The sequence below is a fragment of the Mauremys reevesii genome, linkage group 7 (genome assembly GCF_016161935.1).
Source record: "Mauremys reevesii isolate NIE-2019 linkage group 7, ASM1616193v1, whole genome shotgun sequence".
Taxonomy (NCBI): Eukaryota; Metazoa; Chordata; order Testudines; family Geoemydidae; genus Mauremys; species Mauremys reevesii.
In genome coordinates, this window is record NC_052629.1 from 77,234,225 (window position 1) to 77,252,249 (window position 18,025).

The following is an 18,025-nucleotide window of genomic DNA, read 5'->3' on the forward strand; positions in this document are numbered from 1 at the left end:
TGGCTATTAGCGTGGCAAAAATAGCGGTGTCCTTGGCAGTGCTGGGGCATGGGGGAGGGGTTGTTCAGAGACAAACCAGGGGCTCCCAATATTCCCCCCTCCCCACTCCTGTACCCCGTGCGGGGGCACCTGCTGCAGACAGTGTCCTGAGCTGGGGTTCTTCAATGAGTTCTCTCTGTGCCACCCATCTCTGTGCCACCCAGCCCTGCCTCCTGGATGGATGGGTGTGTATGTATAGGGAGGGAGGGAGGAATGGATGGATGGATGTGTACAGGGATGGATGAATGAGTGTGTATGTGCAGGGATGGATGGATGGATGTGTACAGGGATGGATGGATGAGTGTGTATATGCAGGGATGGATGGATGTGTACAGGGATGGATGGATGGGTGGGTATGTACAGGGAGGGATGGATGGATGGATGGATGGGTGGATATGTACAGGGAGGGACGGACGGATGGATGGATGGATGGATGGATGTGTACAGGGATGGATGGATGAGTGTGTATGTACAGGGATGGGTGGATGGATGGATGTGTACAGGGATGGATGGATGAGTGTGTATGTACAGGGATGGGTGGATGGATGGATGTGTACGGGGATGGATGGATGGGTGTGTATGTACAGGGAGGGACGGATGGATGGATGGATGAGTGTGTATGTGCAGGGATGGATGGATGGATGTGTACAGGGATGATGGATGAGTGTGTATGTACAGGGGTAGATGGATGGATGATAATATTCCACATTGCCATGGGGCCAGCCAGAGTATTTGACTGCTTGACTTTCTGGTGCGAGGGGCCAGACCCTTATTCTGAGCTCAGGGCCTCATTGTGCCGGGCACTGCACGTACACAAGTGAGAGAATTCCTGGCGAGAGAGTCCCTGCCCCCACAGGCTGCCAGTCTTAAATACCCACAGGCTGGGAAGCAGCACAGAGGGGGAAGGCAATTGCTGACAGTGCCTGGCACAGCTGGGCATAGACCCTGATGCTCAGTCCGCTCTGCCTTACGACCCAGCTCTCTGGGGAGGCACAGAATCCCCTTTCCCTGCAGCCTGCCTTCACTGACTGGCAGCTGTGGGCACAGATTCCTGACAAAGCTCAACGGGCACCTGTGCTGGGCCCTACGCCCAGCTGCTGCCAGCCTGTCATGCTGAGATCTCTAGTATGTCTGGACTCCCAAAGGGATTTGCAGGAAATGCCTCAGGGCCAGGTGCAAGGGCCTCGGCCGCCCACCCCCCACTGCACAACCTGGCTCCGCTGCCTGGGTGCCAGTCACTGCCAGGGAAAGGACACCCAGATGGGCCCTGCTGGAGATCTCACCCCTGCAGTCCACATTGCCCTCTGCATCCCCCAGGGCCATGGCTTTGCCTGCCCCTCTTCTAAGGGGCCAGGAGCTTGACTGGGCCCCATTCCTATCTGGTCAGTGGGCAGGCCGCTGCCCGCTCTGAGATCAGTGGGTGTGAGCTGCCCTCACAATGTCTGCAGGATCCAATGCCTTGGGGCAGGACGGGGCCCTCTGTCTTCCAGGGCCCCAGCCTGAGCAGGGCACTGCCCCGTCTGCCAAGGGGACCTTCCTGGGTGTGGGTTGCAGAAATGGCTGGCTGCCAGCGGGGATGGGGGAGTGATAAGTTGGCAGGTCACTGGCATTTAGCTGCCCACTGGCTGAGCCATGAATCTCTCAAGCCCAAGCAGCTCTGCCCATCCTGAGGCGCACAGTGCTAAGTGATGCCGCAGGGCAGTGAACAAGCACTGGCTATCTCAGGGGCTGTGCTGTGGGGGGTTCCCCAGTGCCCTGCACCGTGACAGCATGTGAAGGGGTTGTCCCACTGTGCCAGGCCATCTGTCAGGTCTCGTGTGATCCAGGCGTCCTTAGGGGAGCTTGTTTGGAAGAGCACCGTGGTCTCCATGGAAACCCCAGGGGCTAAAGGAAAAGGTGATGATGACTCAGTAGGGGGCGCTCTCCCCTGTGAGCTAGTGTGTGCCCCAGTGCAGCACTAGGGGGCACTGTGCCACAGGGAGTGGGGCGGGTGGCTCAGTAGGGGGTGCTCTCCGAGCCGGTTCTGGCCCCAATAACCCAGTGTGGTGCTAAAGGGCACTCTGCTGCAGGAAATGGGAGGGGGGGTGCGCTCCCCTCTGACTAGTGCTGACCCCAATGCCCCAGGGAGGCTGAAATTCCTGTATAATTTCATTGGGATACAGGATTGTTCTCTGCTTCCTGGGTGGTGTTGTGCGGGCTTGTAGACACGTCCCACCCTAGATATGGTTGCCTTTCAGTGCTTGATGACACGACCTGGGTGTCTATAGGCATGAGTGAAAGGGCTGTGGGCTGGGATCTCTTGATGTGAAAGGTGCCGTCGGCGTGTCAAGTGTTAGCCTTTAGGAGAACTAACAGAGGTGGGGGAAGGGTGGGTGGAGGTGCAAAGAGGGACGGGGCAGGGATGGGGTGGGGCTGCTCAGATCTGTCCCATAGGACAGTGGCCAGCCTGAGTTTAAGGATGGTCAGTCTGCGGAGCATGTTAAACACAGGCCACATGGTGTAATCCCTTGCCAGCCCCATCCCTGCCCAGCACCGGGGGTACCCAGGCCTGGGTCATTGTAACCCCCTGCCAGCCCTCTCCTTGCCTGGCCTAAGGTGCCCGGGCCTGAGCAGAAGGGCTACTTTATGCCTGTGGTTGATCGGTGGAAGATCAGTCCAGGAGTGAGGAGGGAATGCTGGAGGGTCCTGGCCTGTGATTCAGGCACTCAGAGGCTGGGGGCCCTGGTGTGTGGGTTGGGCACTCAGAGGCTGGGGGTCCTGGTGTGTGGGTTGGGCACTCAGAGGCTGGGGGGCCCTGGTGTGTGGGTTGGGCACTCAGAGGCTGGGGGTCCTGGTGTGTGGGTTGGGCACTCAGAGGCTGGGGGGCCCTGGTGTGTGGATTGGGCACTCAGAGGCTGGGGGCCCTGATGTGTGGTTTGAGAGCTCAGAGCCTGGCAGGGCCCTGGCGTGTGGGTCGGGCGCTCAGAGCCTAGCAGGGCAGACCCTGGGATGTGTGACGTAGTCCTATTGCACCCCAAAGCTGTGGGGGTTTGAACCTTGCGGCTGTTGAGGCTATGGTGGGCGTCACAGCTCTGTCTTGCGGGCTGACTAATTCTGAGGTCAGGGGTCATTGCTCTCTTGGATGCTGCTGCACCCAGAGTCCCGCCGGGAGGAGCCTGACCCCCCCATCTGTGTTTGCCTGCAGAGCTGAAGGCCACCAGCACCGCTCACTTCTTCAACTTCCTGCTCAACTCCACGGACTACCGCATCCTGCTGAAGGACGAGGACCACGACCGCATGTACGTGGGCAGCAAGGACTACATCCTCTCGCTGGACCTGCACGACATCAACCGGGAACCCCTCATTGTAAGGGCCCTTCCAACCTGCCCCGGCCTGGGGGGCCCGCAAGGGATGAGGGGCTGGAGAAGTGGGGCAGGAGGGGGAAGAATGCTAGGCCCCTGGGCTGGAGTGAAATGAGTTGGTAGCCACCATCCATCCCCTGCTTTGCCTGGTTCCACCTTATATTGAGTCATTGCCAGGGGGAGACCAGGACCCAGGGACATGAGACCCTTGCTGGGGACTGTCCAGTTCTAGTGTGCACTTCCCCCAGGACCTTGGCAGGCTGCAAAGCCGAGAGCCAGTCGGGGCCCTTTGCTGACTGACTTAGGAAGCTCCAGCTATTTAATTGATCCCTGAGAAGGTTGATCCTCGGTGATGGGAGCCTGCGTGGGGAGGACAGATCCGATAGCTATGGTCTTGGACCTAGTGGACAAAGGCAGAACCCGCCCAATGGCTGGGAGCTGAGGCCAGAGAAACACATACTAGGAATAAGGTACAAATTTCTCTAGGTTGGGGTTCAAAGCTGGCCCATCCCAGTGGTGACTGTCTCAATCCTACGGCCCTTCCCGTCTCTTTGGGGACAGAGAAATGGGCTCCTGTCTCAGTCAGGGTCTCCCTAAAGCCCCCTGACCCAGTGCTCTTTCTGATGTCTCAGCAGAGAGGCCGAGCATTAAGTGGAGACTTGCCTCATGGGCTGGCTCTGCAGGGAGCTCTCTGAAGATTCCCCATTGGTGCTAGCGAGAGTGGAAGCACTAGAGCAGACAGGGCTCCGATGCCTGTGCTCCTGCGCTGGCTAATCCTGCTCTGAGAGTAGCTGGGCCACCCAGTAAAAACACCAGCCTCCATAGTCAGCCTGAGTACTCCAGTGCAGCTGCTTTCTGTGGCACAGTGTCAGCAGTTGGAGATGGGCAGGAAAACCTCTGAACTGATGAGGCCCTCAGGGGGCTGCTCTCACTGAGCTGCCAGCCAGGCGCCACTGACGAGCACCAGTGTCACCTCCAGCACACCCACACACGACCATTAGGGTTGCCAACTTTCTAATTGCACAAAACAGAACACCCTTGCCCCTGCCCCTTCCCCAAGGCCCCACCCTTGCTCCACCCCTTCTCTGAGGTCCTGCCCCCACTCACTCCAGCCCTCTCCTCCCCCCCCATCACTCACTCTCCCCCACCCTCACTCACTTTCAGTGGGCTGAGGCAGGGTACGAGAGGGGGCTTAGGGCTCGGGTAGGGGGTTGGGGTGCAGGAGGAGGTGTGGGGTGCAGGCTATGGGAGGGAGTTTGGGTGTGGGAGGAGGTTCTAACTGGGGCAGGGGGTTGGGGTGCAGGTGGAGGTATGAAGTCTGGGAGGGAATTTGGGTGCAGGAAGGGGTTCTGACCAGGTGTAGTGGTTGGGGTGCGGGATGGGGATCACTCCGTCCAGGCGGCGCTTACCTCGGGTGGCTCCCGGTTGGCGGCGCAGCGGGGCTAAAGCTCCCTGCCTGCCCGCCCTGGCTGCGCGTGGCTCCTGGAACTGGCCGGTATGTCTGGACATTAGGCGGAGGCATGGCCAGGCAGCTCTGTGTGGTACATGCTGCCCGTGCCTGCAGGCACCGCCCCTACAGCTCCCATTGGCTGCGGTTCCAGGCCAATGGGAGCTGCAGACCTGGGATTGGGGACAGGGGCAGAATGTGGAGCTTCCCTGATCGCTCCTGTGCCTAGGGGCCACAGGGACATGCCAACCACTGCTGGGAGACACGCAGAGCCAGGGTAGGCAGGGAGCCTGCCTTAGACCTGCTGCACCACTGACTGGAGTCGCCCGGGTCCCTTTTTGACTGGGCGTTCCAGTCGAAAACTGGATGCCTCGTAACCCTAATGGCCGTGTGGTGATGGAGCTGTTGGGGAGGGGAGGATGAGCTTGCCTAGACCCTGCCTCCTCTCTTCTCAGCTCTTAGTACTGCATGTGGGATTTCATGTGGCAAAGCCACCCCCAGAGCATTCCCAGGTCCCTCACAAGTGCCCTGCTGGCCCATCAGACTGGGCTCAGCTGGGCCCTCTCTGGAGGAGCTTTCCCCGGCCTGTGGCTCCTGAGGACTGGCCAACAGGGAGGCATGGAGCAGCAGCAGCAGATTGTAGGTCCATGCCCGAGGTTGGGGAGGGGCTAAGGGGCAGGATATGCTGAGCGGGAAGGCTGTCAGCCCCTCTTGGGTCCTTTATCTACCTCTGGGCCACCTCCCCAATCTGGCGCCTGAGCTTCAGTGGAGGAGACCTGGAGCAGATTTACCATGAAACAAACCAACAACAGGGGGGTCCCCAAAATGCAGGACAAATATCTGACAACCTGCTCCTGAATCCCAGCCGGCGGTGCAGCAGGGCTCAGACAGGCAGGCTGCCTTGCATGCCATGGCTGGTGGCCCCACACCACTCCCAGAAGCGGCCGGCTGGTGCGGGCCCCTGGCTGGGGGGAGACAGCTCCGTGCACTGCCCCCACCCCGGGCAGCACATGGAGACCCGCTGCCCCCCTCCCCACAAGGGGCATGCAGAGACATGCCAGCAGCAGCGCAGCAGAGCTAAAGCAGCTCCCTGCCCGCTCTGCCTCCCTGCCTCCATGCTGCTTTGCTCCCGGAAGCAGATGGCATGTCCCTGCGGCCCCTGGGGGAGGAGGTGTTTCTGCGTGCTGCTGCCGCCCTGAGCACCGACTCCACAGCTCCCACTGGCCGCAGTTCCCGGCCAATGGGAACTGTGGGGGCAGTGCCTGCGGGCAGCGGCATCCGAAGACCCCCTGGCCCCCCACCACCTAGGAGCCACTGCCGGAGGGGTGTGTGCGCCGGTCACTTTGGGAGCCACGCCATCCAAGGTATGCGCCCGCCTCCATCCCCCTCCTGCACCCAAACCCCCTGCCCCAGGCCAGAGCCCACACCCCACACCCAAACTTCCTCCTAGAGCCTGCACTCCCTCCTGCCCCCCAACCCCCAGCCCCAATCAAGGTTCCTCACTTTATTTTCATGTACTTCCCATTATTTATAGAAGAAGGATGAATGAAAAACGCGAAGGGGGGAGATAAGAGAGAATGTTTTTTTTCTTGGCTGGGTCCCAAGGGGGATGGTGAAAATGAAGCTGCACACAGGGCCCAACTAACTCTAAGTCCACCACTGGAGGAGACGCCTTCTCAGTGGGCCAGAAGTGGAGCCACCATTGGGGAGAAGGGAATTCACCTGCCCCGTCTGTCAGCCCAGGGCGGCTTCTCCCAGCCCCTGGAACACAGTGAGATGCAGGGTCCTGGTTTGATCCCCGTGTGCTGGCCCAGAGCTGCCCAGAGGAGGGGGCAAGTGAGGCAATTTGCCGCAGGCCCCGGGCCCCTCAGGGGCCCCGTGAGCTCTGGCCCAGTGGCGGTCCCAGTCTTCGGTGGCAGGGGACCCTTCAGTTCTGCTGAAGATGCAGTGCAACTGAAGGCCCCCTGCCGCCAAAATGTCGCCGAAGACCCAGACCACCGCCGGATGAGTACAAGTGCCGCAGCTCCCCAGCTTTGCCCCAGGCCCCCTGAATCCTCTGGGCAGCCCTGTGCTGGCTGAGCTGTTGGCTGTTCCCGCTGGGAAGCTGGTAGCAGACCCTGGCACGGAGCTCTCTGAGGGGCCCAGGACTCGGCTGCGTGGGTTCAGCCTGATCGAAATTTAGACCCGGTGGAACACCCGAGGTGACGACCTGGCATCTGTTGTTTTGTCAGATTCACTGGCCTGCGTCCCAGCAGCGGATCGACGAGTGCGTCTTGTCGGGGAAAAACAACAACGTGAGTCCTTCTGGGGGCACGCATCCGGGGGCTGGGCAAAGACACCTGCAGGCATGGAGAGCCGGCCCGGGTACTCCTTCAGGGTTAGCTCTTGGAGATCCACACTCGTCGAGTCAGCTGACGGACTACAGGCTGTAATGGTGACAGAGAATCTCCACCTGGGTGCCCTGCACCCCAGCGTTATGATACTGGCACGTGGTTTAAGAGGCCGTTGGCTCACCAGGGGAACGTGTGTGTGACCTTTCCCTGGCACGTTGCTATGGTAACCAATCAACCATGGGGAGAGGATCCAGGTCGCCTGGGCCTGGTGATCATTCCATCATTCAACCTGCGGGAGGGTCTGAGTTCGGTCCTTGTTGTGCTGGGAGGCTGAGTGGCCATGGCAGGGCGCTGAGAACTGGGGACGTCCTCCCGTTCCAATGGATGTCTCAGGGCCCAAGCTGGACAGGATGTGGATATGGGGGCAGAGGCACCCCCCAGAAATCTTGCCCATGGGACACACCTGTGGAGCCATTCCCCCTGCACCGCTGCTCCCAGCACCTCGCCTCCTGAGCCCATGCTAGGCTCAGTGCCAGTCTGCCAGCCTGGCCCGCCCAGGTACAGCATCAGTCCCCATCCCTGAGAGTGGAAATGGGGCGCCCGGGGGGAAGGCCTGGTGCAGGAGCCAGCCCCATGGCAGCGGCGATGAGCAGCACTGGCTGCCCCTGCCCATGCAGGTTTGGCCCTGTGGCCCCTCTGTCAAGAGCATAGGGCCAGGAGGGGTAGCGGGGCAGCCAGCACTGCTGCTCCCTGCATCCTACGTGCCGTGCGGTCGGTCACTGCTGCTTGGGGCACACCCAGGCTCAGGCCAGGCTCCTGCTGGTACCAGCCAGGCACCACCAGAAATCCTCAGCCCACGTGCCCCGCGGTTCCCGTCAGGCCATCGAACGAGTCTGCATGGCTCCAAGGAAGCGAGGGGTTGGCGGTCACTGAGCTGCTTCCACTGGAGCCAAGCCCCGCATGCCTGGCAGCCACCTGACACCAAGTCCTTCCCTCCACTGGTCGCTAAGCTGCTGCCACTCCTGCCGCAGGGCTCCCCACCCCCCCACGACAAACGTGCCTGAGCCTCCATTCGGCCCCCCAGCTTTCCAACGACTCCTTCCCCGGCTTCCCCCACTGCACTCCCAGGCTTCCCTCCCCCAACACGGAGGAAACAGGAGCTGCGAACAGGATGCCTGGCCCTGACCCTGGGTCGTTAACTAAGGAGCTGAGCCCAGCAGGACACCCAGCCCTAATTGCTGTACTGCTGCATCTCACCCATTGGTAACGCAGCCTGACGGGCCCTGGAATGCAGCCCCAGTGAGAACAGCCCTGGAGCAGAAAGGGATGGTGCGCCCACTGGCCTGTGCCCCAGAGCAGAGGGGGTGGGGTGCCCGCTTGCCTGCGCCCCGGAGCAGGGCAGGGAGCATTGGCTTGGGGGGGAGCTTATGGTTACACCAGCCCTAGCCACTCCCAGTGGGACTCCATGTGGGGAGAAAGTTCCTTCACTGAGTCCCCAGGGTTGGATCAGCTCCAGGCCACGCAGCAATGTTGGTCCTGACAGTACCTACTGACCCTCACCATCCCTGGGCTATTTGAATCCCTCTGCTCAGAGGAGCCCCAGGCTTGGCATCAGGCTACGCCACCCCTCTCACACCAGGACACCCTCCTGGTTACACACCAGTCCCCAGCAGTCCTGACATCTGAGGCCTGAGCATGCACCATGTGAGCAGGACTGGGGCGAGCATGGGGGTGCCGAGGATCCTGCGCATGCTGCCCCCGTCCCCCATAACCCCTCTCATTCTCCTCCTGCTTCGCAGGGCGAATGTGGCAACTTCATCCGCCTGATCCAGCCCTGGAACCGGACCCACCTGTACGTCTGCGGCACTGGCGCCTACAACCCCATCTGCACCTTTGTCAACAGGGGGCGCAAAGCACAGGTGAGGCGCCGGGGGGGGGGCACTGCTCAGCCACGCACGCTGAGCCAGAGGGGTGGCATCCTCTCAGCCCCAGGGAGCTGGCCTAGGCATGGTATGTCCTGCAGGGCTCTCTGGGCGGTGCAGTATTTACTCCAAGAGGCTGTCACCCTGGCTCAGCCTGTGGCTTGCAGTCACTCTCAGCCCAGTGGACCCTGCGAGAAGCCCATAAGAGGCCTGGCCAAGGTCTCCGGCACAAGGCCAGGCAGCTGCTCCTCGCAGTCTGGAACCTGGGGCCATTGTAGCCAGCTCAAAAGAGGGCACTCATGGAATACAGCAGCCGTCTGGCCATCCCGGTGTCTCTGAACTATGTGTGCGGGGTTCGCTTTACATGGATTTCCTTGCCAGGGGTAGTTTTGAGCTACTGATCCCCTTCAGACAGGATCCTTGGGCAGGGAAGGGCTCCATCTTGAAAGCAGCCAGGGGGCCCTGCACTGTGCTGAGATGTGCCAAGCCCCTGGCTCTCGCTGAAGATCTGCCGGGAGCTTTGCACAGGTGGGAGCTTTGAGGTGGGAGAATTTCTGTTTTGGGCCTGGCTGCCTGCAGAGTCATTGGCGCTGCTCGGTGTCCTAGCTTGGGGTGCTGAGTGGTCCCACCCAGGGGCTGGAATGTCTCTCTCCCCTTGGAGGCTGATGAGTTTTGGCGGCATGGGCACATGGGGAATGCAGAAATTTTTGCATAGCAGATGCTCAGGTAGCTGTGGGGAGGGAGGGATAAATGAGAGAGAGGGCTTGGTACATTTCACTTTAGTTTACACTAGTGAATTCTTTGTATCTGTGTCTAAGACGGGCTCATGCCCCCAGAGTCAAGGGCGGGGACACATATTAAACAGTCAAAAATGAAGTAATTGGGTGCTGCTCCTCAGCTCGGCTCCACCGGAGCTCTGGTAGTGCTCAGCACTAGGTTATTCTATCATGTGCGTACGGTGAGGTGCGGAACAGGGAATCTCGGTTTTCGCGTCGCAGAGCTAATCCCATGCACGGGTCAGCACCTCGGTCCCATTACTAAGCCTGCCTGTGTCTGCAAATGGCTTCATTAATACCGCTGCCCCTCTGCCGAGCAGCAGCAGAGCTCAGGGCCTGCGGGTCAGCCTGCCAGTGGAGGAGAAAGCAGCAACACCAAGTGTGGGGAGATTCGCAGTGTATCCACCAGGCCCGGAACTGAGGTGGGCCCAAACCATCCAGGAACCTCGCCCACGCACTCGATTCTTCAGCAGCAACTCACCCTCCGGACTTGACTCTAGTTAGAGAGGATGGGGCAGCGAGCAAACTGCCCTGCTTCTTGCCACAGCTCCTTCGAACGTGCATCACAGCACCCAGCCACCCCAGCATTTCTTCCAGCTGGCCAACTTGTAAGTCTGGGGAACAGCGTCACACGGTGACACCCGCTGTGTCGTGGACTGTGCCTGGCTAACACCTGCCTTGTTCTGACTGTGTGATTTGGGTTAATCACTCACAGCTGAACGGGCATGCGTTTTTGCGCACTCTGCAAGAAATGGATGCACCCCTTCCTGGCTTTCTATTGGCTGTCATGTTAGGGTTTCTATTGGCTGCCTGCCTTAGAGGATGGGGGCTGGGACAGAGGGGCTCCCCCACATCCATATCATCCATTCCAATCCAGCTGTGATCCCTGACGAGCAGAGTCTGTGCTGTCCCCTCCTTAGGGCTGTTTAGGGGCTCATGTGGATCTCAGTGCGTTTCCCCTGGGGCTGCATCCCCTAATCGCCGTGAGCATCAGGGGCCCTAATGGACCTTGGGCCCTTGCTGTCAGTCTCCTCCAAGAGGCCAAGGAAGGAGGGGATCACCCCCCAGCCTGGGGGGTGGAGGGAAATCTAATTCCACATGCTGTGGGAGTGGGCTTTTCTTTCTGAGAGGCTCCGCCCACCACCTCCCAGGTTTCAAATAGGCTGTGGCTGTTGCTGGACGGGGTGTGGCCTCTTGTTCGTCCTGGGGTCCAGGTGGGCTGGTACCTCCCAATAGCGCAGCACTGCAGTCCGTTGGAGAGAATCCAGACAGTGAAGCTGTGCATAAAGTGACTAGAGAAGAAGGAGCTGGCCCCACGCAGCAGCTTTGTGGGATTGGGATAATCCTGACTTTCCTCATCATCCTCATGCTTCAGGGCAAGAGCTGGGGTCAGCAAGGGATTTCCCAGCCATGCTACAGAACTGTGGGCTCCATACTAGTCCCAGCTGAGACAGGTGCCCATGGGCACCGCTGGGCAAGCCTGGATGAGTGTGGGATAAGGACTGGGAAGCCCTGAGGCTCCTCAAACCACGGGCCACATCAGGGAATTTGCTGCTGTCCTGCCCTCTCGGCAGCCTGGGGTTCTCACTCTGGGTGTCACGAAGATGCGGCAGGCAGAACAAAGGGCACAGTTATGCGTACTGTGTGGCAGGTCTGAGCCAGCCATGTGACATTCGGTCACATGCAGTCCCAGAGACAGGGCAGGACCCAGCTCTGAGGGAGCCAGGATTCCCTGAGGTTGAACTGAGGGTCTTGGTCCCTCCCCCTGTCCCTGGTGGGGGAGAGGGGGATTGTCACAAAGTTCCACATCTGCTGTCAGTGTCAGTACTGGGCAGCAGGAGGCCCATCCAGTTTGTGCCATACACACACACGTGCCACATATGCTGGCACACACCATGCCCGCACATGCCATCACAAGCATGCTATCACGCTAGCACATGGTGGGCACAATCACATGAGGCCCGCACAATAGCCTAGGCACACTCACAATGCCCTGGGCTCAAGAGCACTGACTCTGCCCACAGGGGCACTCTAGGAGCTGGGGCAGGCACGCTGGCTAGGGGCAGGGGGAGTTTCTTGCCCTTCCAGGTTGGCATAACTCCCTCCTGCTGCCCTAGTGCCCATCCCCACCCATCCCCTGGGTGGCCTCTGTCCCCGCCAGCTCTAACTCTCTGCACTGCTCCTTCTCCTCAGGCCTTTGCGCTGACCCAAAGCGTCCAGCTGGGAGGACGGGGAAGCCGAGCCGCTGACTCCTCCCACAGCCTGACACCAGCAGAACGCAAGGTGGGACTCGCACTCAGACCCCCCCCCCCCAAGGGCAGGAGCCGGCTCCCCTCCCAGGGCATTCCTGGGCTCCCTAACCTTCCTCCCCCAGGGCATGCACCTAACCGCTAACCCCCGGCTGGGCAAGCCCCTTGCAATGGCTGAGCTGTCTGTGCCACCACCCAGCACAGAGCAGCCAGTCCTCGCATCTCCTCTCAGACTAACACTTTGTTCCCCCAGGCCTTGCTCCAGATGCTGTGGGGAGGAGGGACACTGTCAGGGGCCCCGTGCTGGGAATGGAGCCACTGGCTCTAGATTCCCTTTAGAGCACCGGCCACTCGCAGGGGTGAGGGAACAGTGGGTGTTGGGCCTGATTGTTGGTAGGACCTACCAAAAACACATGCAGGCGCTCCCCAGCCTGGTTCTTTAAGCACAGCAGTGCCCACCACCCAGGCAGGAAAGCTGACAACGCTCCAGCTGGAGATGGATTGTGTTGTTTAATTGGGAACGGGCCAGATCGGGCGGGGGAATGGGATGTACGGCTCTGAGGCCCTGCTCCTGACAGTGTCTCTTCGACAAGATCATCTTCCCACCGGGCTAGCAGCCGGGCTGGCTCACTGCATGGAGGCAGGGTTAGCCTGGGTTCGCATCGCGGGCTCGGGGTGCTGGGAAGAATCAGGAGCTCATGGTCCCAGGGGGAAGTTCAGCTTCTTCCGAGCTTTGATTTTCCCTGAGCAATCCTCCTCCTGTGCCATGAGCACCACCCTCAAGGCTCCTGTTCGAGGGCATCTGCTCTGCCCTCCTGACTCCCGCTGCCCCCAAAGTCCGTTCCAGGGGCTCAGGAATCCAGGTCCTGTCCTTCCCACCCATCCCCCCAGGCTGCCCCCAGAGCACATTCCAGGGGCTCAGGAATCCAGGCCAGTTCTCCCCCATCCCTCCCAGGGGCTGCCCCCAGAGCGAACAGGGGGCGCTGCCAGGCCACGGGCACATCCCATGCCCCAGCACTTTCTTCATGGGGCAGTTTGCATCAGGGAGGTTATTCGCTGAGAGCCTAGAGACCAAAGCCCACCACAGCACTGATGGGCAGGGCCCGGCAAGATCCAGCAGTGCCCCTCACGCACACATGCTCCTCCTGGGCCCAGAGCACCTCAACTGCCCACGCTTGGCTGGCGTCTCTCAGCTGGGACTGAACCTCAACGGTTGTAGATGCCAGTCCCTGTGCAGGTTTCAGACCAGCCATTTCCCCCACCCTCCAGCGGGGTCCAAACATGGGGAGCATAGCAGTTGCCTGGCAGGGGGCAGGAGGCACCTTCTGCAACGCATCAAGGGGCCAAGACACTGACATGGGGACAGTTCCCTAAAGCAGCCATGGGGGCGGGGGGCACACAGACCTGGGCACCTGCCTCCCACGGCGGCTTCCTGGGGTGGAGCCTGGTATCCTGCTCTCCCTCTGCCATCCCAGGGCAGGGTGGGGGTGGCAGCTCCCCAATTCCTGGGTCTTAGCCCCCCACTGTCATCCCCCCCCCCCCATGAGTATCTCCTCCCCCAGCCCAGCTGCAGTCCAGCTCTCCTCCCTGGCTCCCATGTGGGAGCTGGCTCCTCTGCTGGGATTTGGGGCCTGGTGTGTGACTGCGTGAGGCCCCCCATGGCATATGACTCCTCCAGCTGAGGAGCTGCAGCCCCAGTCCCATCAGAATCGCTGCACCCCACCAGAGAGGAGTTGTGTATCCCCATCAGAACAACAGCATGCTCCCCACTGGGCCAGGGGCAGCCTGGGCTGGGCTAGAGGCAGGAGCCCCCGTGACAGGCAGACAGCAGTTCCCAGGAGGTGCCCCCTCTGCGCCAGCCCTCTCAGGCCAGAAAGGAAGAGCTCCCTTTGACATCTTGCCACACGCCTGCTGCTGTGCCTGCGTCCCCATCATCAGAGAATGGAGGAAAAGCCACAGTGCCCTTTCCCTGGGCAGAGAGGCGGACGTCTCATGGGCCCTCCTGGACTGGACCCCCCAGCAAGAGGATGAGGAGTTCTGAGACAGAGAGACAACGTCCTGAGGAAGAGACAGGAGCCTCTGGTCAAGCTCCATTCAGCACCGAACTGGGGCAGGGGGCCACTGAGCTGGCTGGATGCCATATCTGTGCCCACGAGCTCTTGGGCAGCACGGAGGTTTAATCTATGCCAGTTTGTAGCAGCCCCAGCACGCCCACAACTAAGCCAGGAGATCCCTTCCCAGTGGCCATGAGCAGAGACACTATCGTTGGGCTGGCCCCTGGATATCTCATGTTACCACATCCCCCACTAGCACCAGGCCAAACCCGCAAACCAGCGTTTGCCAATGGGCCTTGGGATTCCAAATGGCTCAATTCTCGTGAGATTTCAGAAGGCGGTGTTCTTAAAGTGCCAATACCTGGAGTCAGACATTTATGGGAGGAACTCAGCTTGCATCTTCTGGCAGTTTTCTGGCCCTCGCTAGTGTGCTTGGAAGCATGGATGCCAAAGGCTCCAAGCCCAGGAAGCTCTGAGTTTGAAGCCAGGATATTTGGTTTTTTTAACTGCTGGTTATTCATGAGTAGGTTTTACTGTTCGGGGGATGGTGCCCTTTATCACACTCTTCATCACGCGGTCTCCTGCTTAAAAAGTTTAAGTCATCCAATCAGGGAGCAGAAAAAATACCATGTGGCTTAGGGGACCTGTAATAGTCCGAGGTTGGGGCCGTGCCCTCTCAGGGGCCGTCGGGAGCCAGGCCGCCTCACTACACGGTCCCAATCAGTCTCCGGGTTCTGAAGGTTTTGGGGTTCTGCCCCTCAAGCAGGGGCGGAACAGAAGGCACACGGTTAATGCAATGAGTCCCAGCCCTCAGTCAGGGCGGGACAGCAGACACTAGGTCTAGGCTCAGACCCTTTCCGCAGGCTGAGCATCCACAAAGTCAATAAGCCACGACCCTCATTCAGGGCGGGCCAGCGAACCAGTTCTAAGCTCCGGTCCTGGCAGCCGGAGCTGAGCAGTTACAAAGTCAGTAAGCCCCAAGCCCTAGCTCAGGGCGGGGCAGCACACAAGAATCCAGGGAGCTCAGATCCCACTGCAGGCTGAGCAGCAAGAAAGTTAACAAGCTAAGCCCAGGCCCTCAATCAGGGTGGGGCACCAAACACAGCAGTTCTAGGCTCAGCTCCTTACAGCCAGAGCTGAGCAACAATAATAGTTCAGGGCTCAGGTCCTTGTATCAGGAGCTGAGTAGCAATAACAGTTCAGGGCTCAGGTCCTTGCATCAGGAGCTGAGCAATAATAATAGTTCAGGGCTCAGGTCCTTGCATCAGGGGCTGAGCAACAATGGTCAGTAAGCCCCAGCCCTAGGTCAGGGTGGGGCAACAAACAATAGTCCCAGGGGCTCAAGTCCTTGTCTCAGGAGCTGAGCAACAATAGTCAGTAAGCCCCAGGGGGGGCAATAAACAATAGTCCAAGGCTCAGGTCCTTGTAGCAGGAGCTGAGCAACAATAGTCAGTAAGCCCCAGGGTGGGGCAATAAACAATAGTTCAAGGCTCAGGTCCTTGTAGCAGGAGCCGAGCAGTCACAACAATACCGGGGCTCAGGTCCTTGTGTTAGGCACTGAGCCACAGCAGGTAAGTGCAGGCTTCTCTGCCTGACCGCTGGTAGGAGGGGGAGTCTGCCACCCGTGAGTGGGGTGGCAGGGGGGACACAGGCCCACCCACTCCACTGTGTCCCAGCCCGGGGCCCTAACAGCGGCGTGGATCCGCTGCAGTCAGTGGGGATCCTGGCCGCAACACACTGACATGGGCACGTCAGTGCCCTCAGCCGGACAGGGGTCGGCTACCCCCGGGCTACACTCCATCTCCCCCTCCATGGGTACCTGCTCCTCGCTGGGCTCTGCAGCGGGGTCCCACACCATGGGCTCCTCGTCGTGCTGAGGGCTCTCTAGGTCAGGCTGCTCCTCCGGACTCGGGTCACGGGAACGCTCGGGCAGCTCCTCGGGGTACCGGGCTCGGGGCAGGCTCGGCCAGTCCACCTCGGGGTACCTGGCTCGAGGGAGGCTTGGTCGGTCCACGTCCGGGTACCTTGCTCGAGGGAGGCTCGGTCCGTCCGCGTCAGGGTACCTGGCTCGAGGGAGGCTCGGTCCGGCAGGAGCCTGAACAGGAGCGTCCGTCCTCCCTGGCCGCTGGGCTCCAACTGAGTGTTGAGGCCGGGCTTTTATACTTCCTGTCCCGCCCCTTGACTTCCGGGGGGCGGGAACAGGCGGTGGTGGCTCCGCCCACTGAGGTGGCTCCGCCCACTGAGGTGGCTGTTCTGGTTCCTCTCTCTCAGGGGCCGTCGGGAGCCAGGCCGCCTCACTACAGGACCAATCACACACTTGAGAAACAGTGGCAATGAAGTTTTCCTGAAGCCATTGTCCGAAAGTGTCTGGCCCAAACGATTGGTCTCACCATTGCAAATAGGAACTCAATTGGGAAGATCAAAGTCTGCGTGAGAAGGAAAACGGGGTTAGATTTGCTGGATGAATTATCCATAACAAATGAGTTGCCCAGCGCTGGGTCAGTTTCCAGTAACCCTTAGTGCAGCTCACCTGCATCATTGAATTGCAGCTGCCGTTCATGCTAGGAGAAAGCACCATAGTGCTGCATATGCAGATGGGGTGCCATGTGTTTGTACTCAGTGCGGGTGTGGCAATAGCTGTTGGATTGGGATGGTTGGATATACACCAGGGTGGAGGTCGTACGTACTCCTAGACTCATAGACTTTAAGGTCAGAAGGGACCATTATGATCATCTAGTCTGACCTCCTGCACAATGCAGGCCACACAATCTCACCCATCCACTTCTATAACAACCCCCTAACCTATGTCTGAGTTATTGAAATCCTCAAATTGTGGTTTGAAGACCTCAAGCTGCAGAGAATCCTCCAGCAAGTGACCCGTGCCCCATGCTGCAGAGGAAGGTGAAAAACCTCCAGGGCCTCTGCCAATCTGCCCTGGAGAAAAATTCCTTCCTGACCCCAAATATGGCGATCAGTTAAACCCTGAGCATGTGGGCAAGACTCACCAGCCAGCACCCAGGAAAGAATACTCAGTTTTACCTCAGTCACACTGATGTGCATACTCCCAGTGAAGCTAGTTGTTTGCATTACCCATTGTCACCGCGCTAAATGCTCTTTTTCATCCCATCCATTCATCCCAACCTTAATGCCTCTGTATGGCTCTGTGTTATAACAGCACCTCCTGCCCTGACTCAGCCCATTCCACTGAAAGGAGCTGACATGAGCAAGTCCTCAGGTAAAAGAGGGGTCAAGGGAGGGAGATTAATTCTGTCTGATCCAATCCATCTTTAAGACAACTTCAGCACAGCTCATTTGTGTGACTCTCTGAGATGGGGATGAGCTCAGCAGTTAGCTATTTGAACCCTGTGTTTTTCACTTCCAGCCCTTCAAATCCGCCACTTCCAAAACAGTTACCATGCTCCGAAGCCCATAACCGACCCTCCTTTTCATCCCCTTGTTAGACAAATATTCGCGGAACATTCCAACAATCAACAGCATTTATGTTACCAACAGCTTATATGCAAGCAGAACATCTGGACTAGATACGGTTAAAATGTTCCAGTGGAAAGTTTTTCCATTGAAAAGTAACATTTTTTCATAAATGCTCCTTTTCTCTTTTGGTCTCACACCACCACCAGCATTATTTTTGGTTTTCAGCAAAAAAAAATTTTTATCAGAACAATGATCAAAGTGTCGATCGCAATTTTTGTTTCCCAAATTTCAGGCAATGAAAAATTGCAATGACCATTTGGATAAGGGTTTCAATTTAAAAAAAATCCAATTTGCAAAGAAAGAAAAAAATGGGTCAATTTCAAACCATTCAGAATGAAAACAACTTCAGCGGTTTTCACTCCACTGGTTTTT

At 59.0% G+C, this 18,025-nt stretch overlaps 1 protein-coding gene across 4 annotated transcripts in view; it reads left to right on the forward strand.

The window, feature by feature from the left end:
- SEMA3F (semaphorin 3F) overlaps nt 1–18,025 on the forward strand; it is a 107,873-nt gene that overhangs the window by 67,145 nt on the left and 22,703 nt on the right. Inside the window, exons 3-6 of one of the 4 annotated variants that reach the window (XM_039481609.1) lie at nt 3,224–3,384; nt 7,059–7,121; nt 8,960–9,079; nt 12,052–12,141. In XM_039481609.1, the coding sequence (XP_039337543.1) occupies nt 3,224–3,384; nt 7,059–7,121; nt 8,960–9,079; nt 12,052–12,141 (434 nt within the window). Of the gene's footprint in view, nt 1–3,223; nt 3,385–7,058; nt 7,122–7,700; nt 7,719–8,959; nt 9,080–12,051; nt 12,142–18,025 lie in introns of those variants that run through there. The other 3 variants (XM_039481610.1, XM_039481611.1, XM_039481612.1) reach the window with 3 other exon arrangements.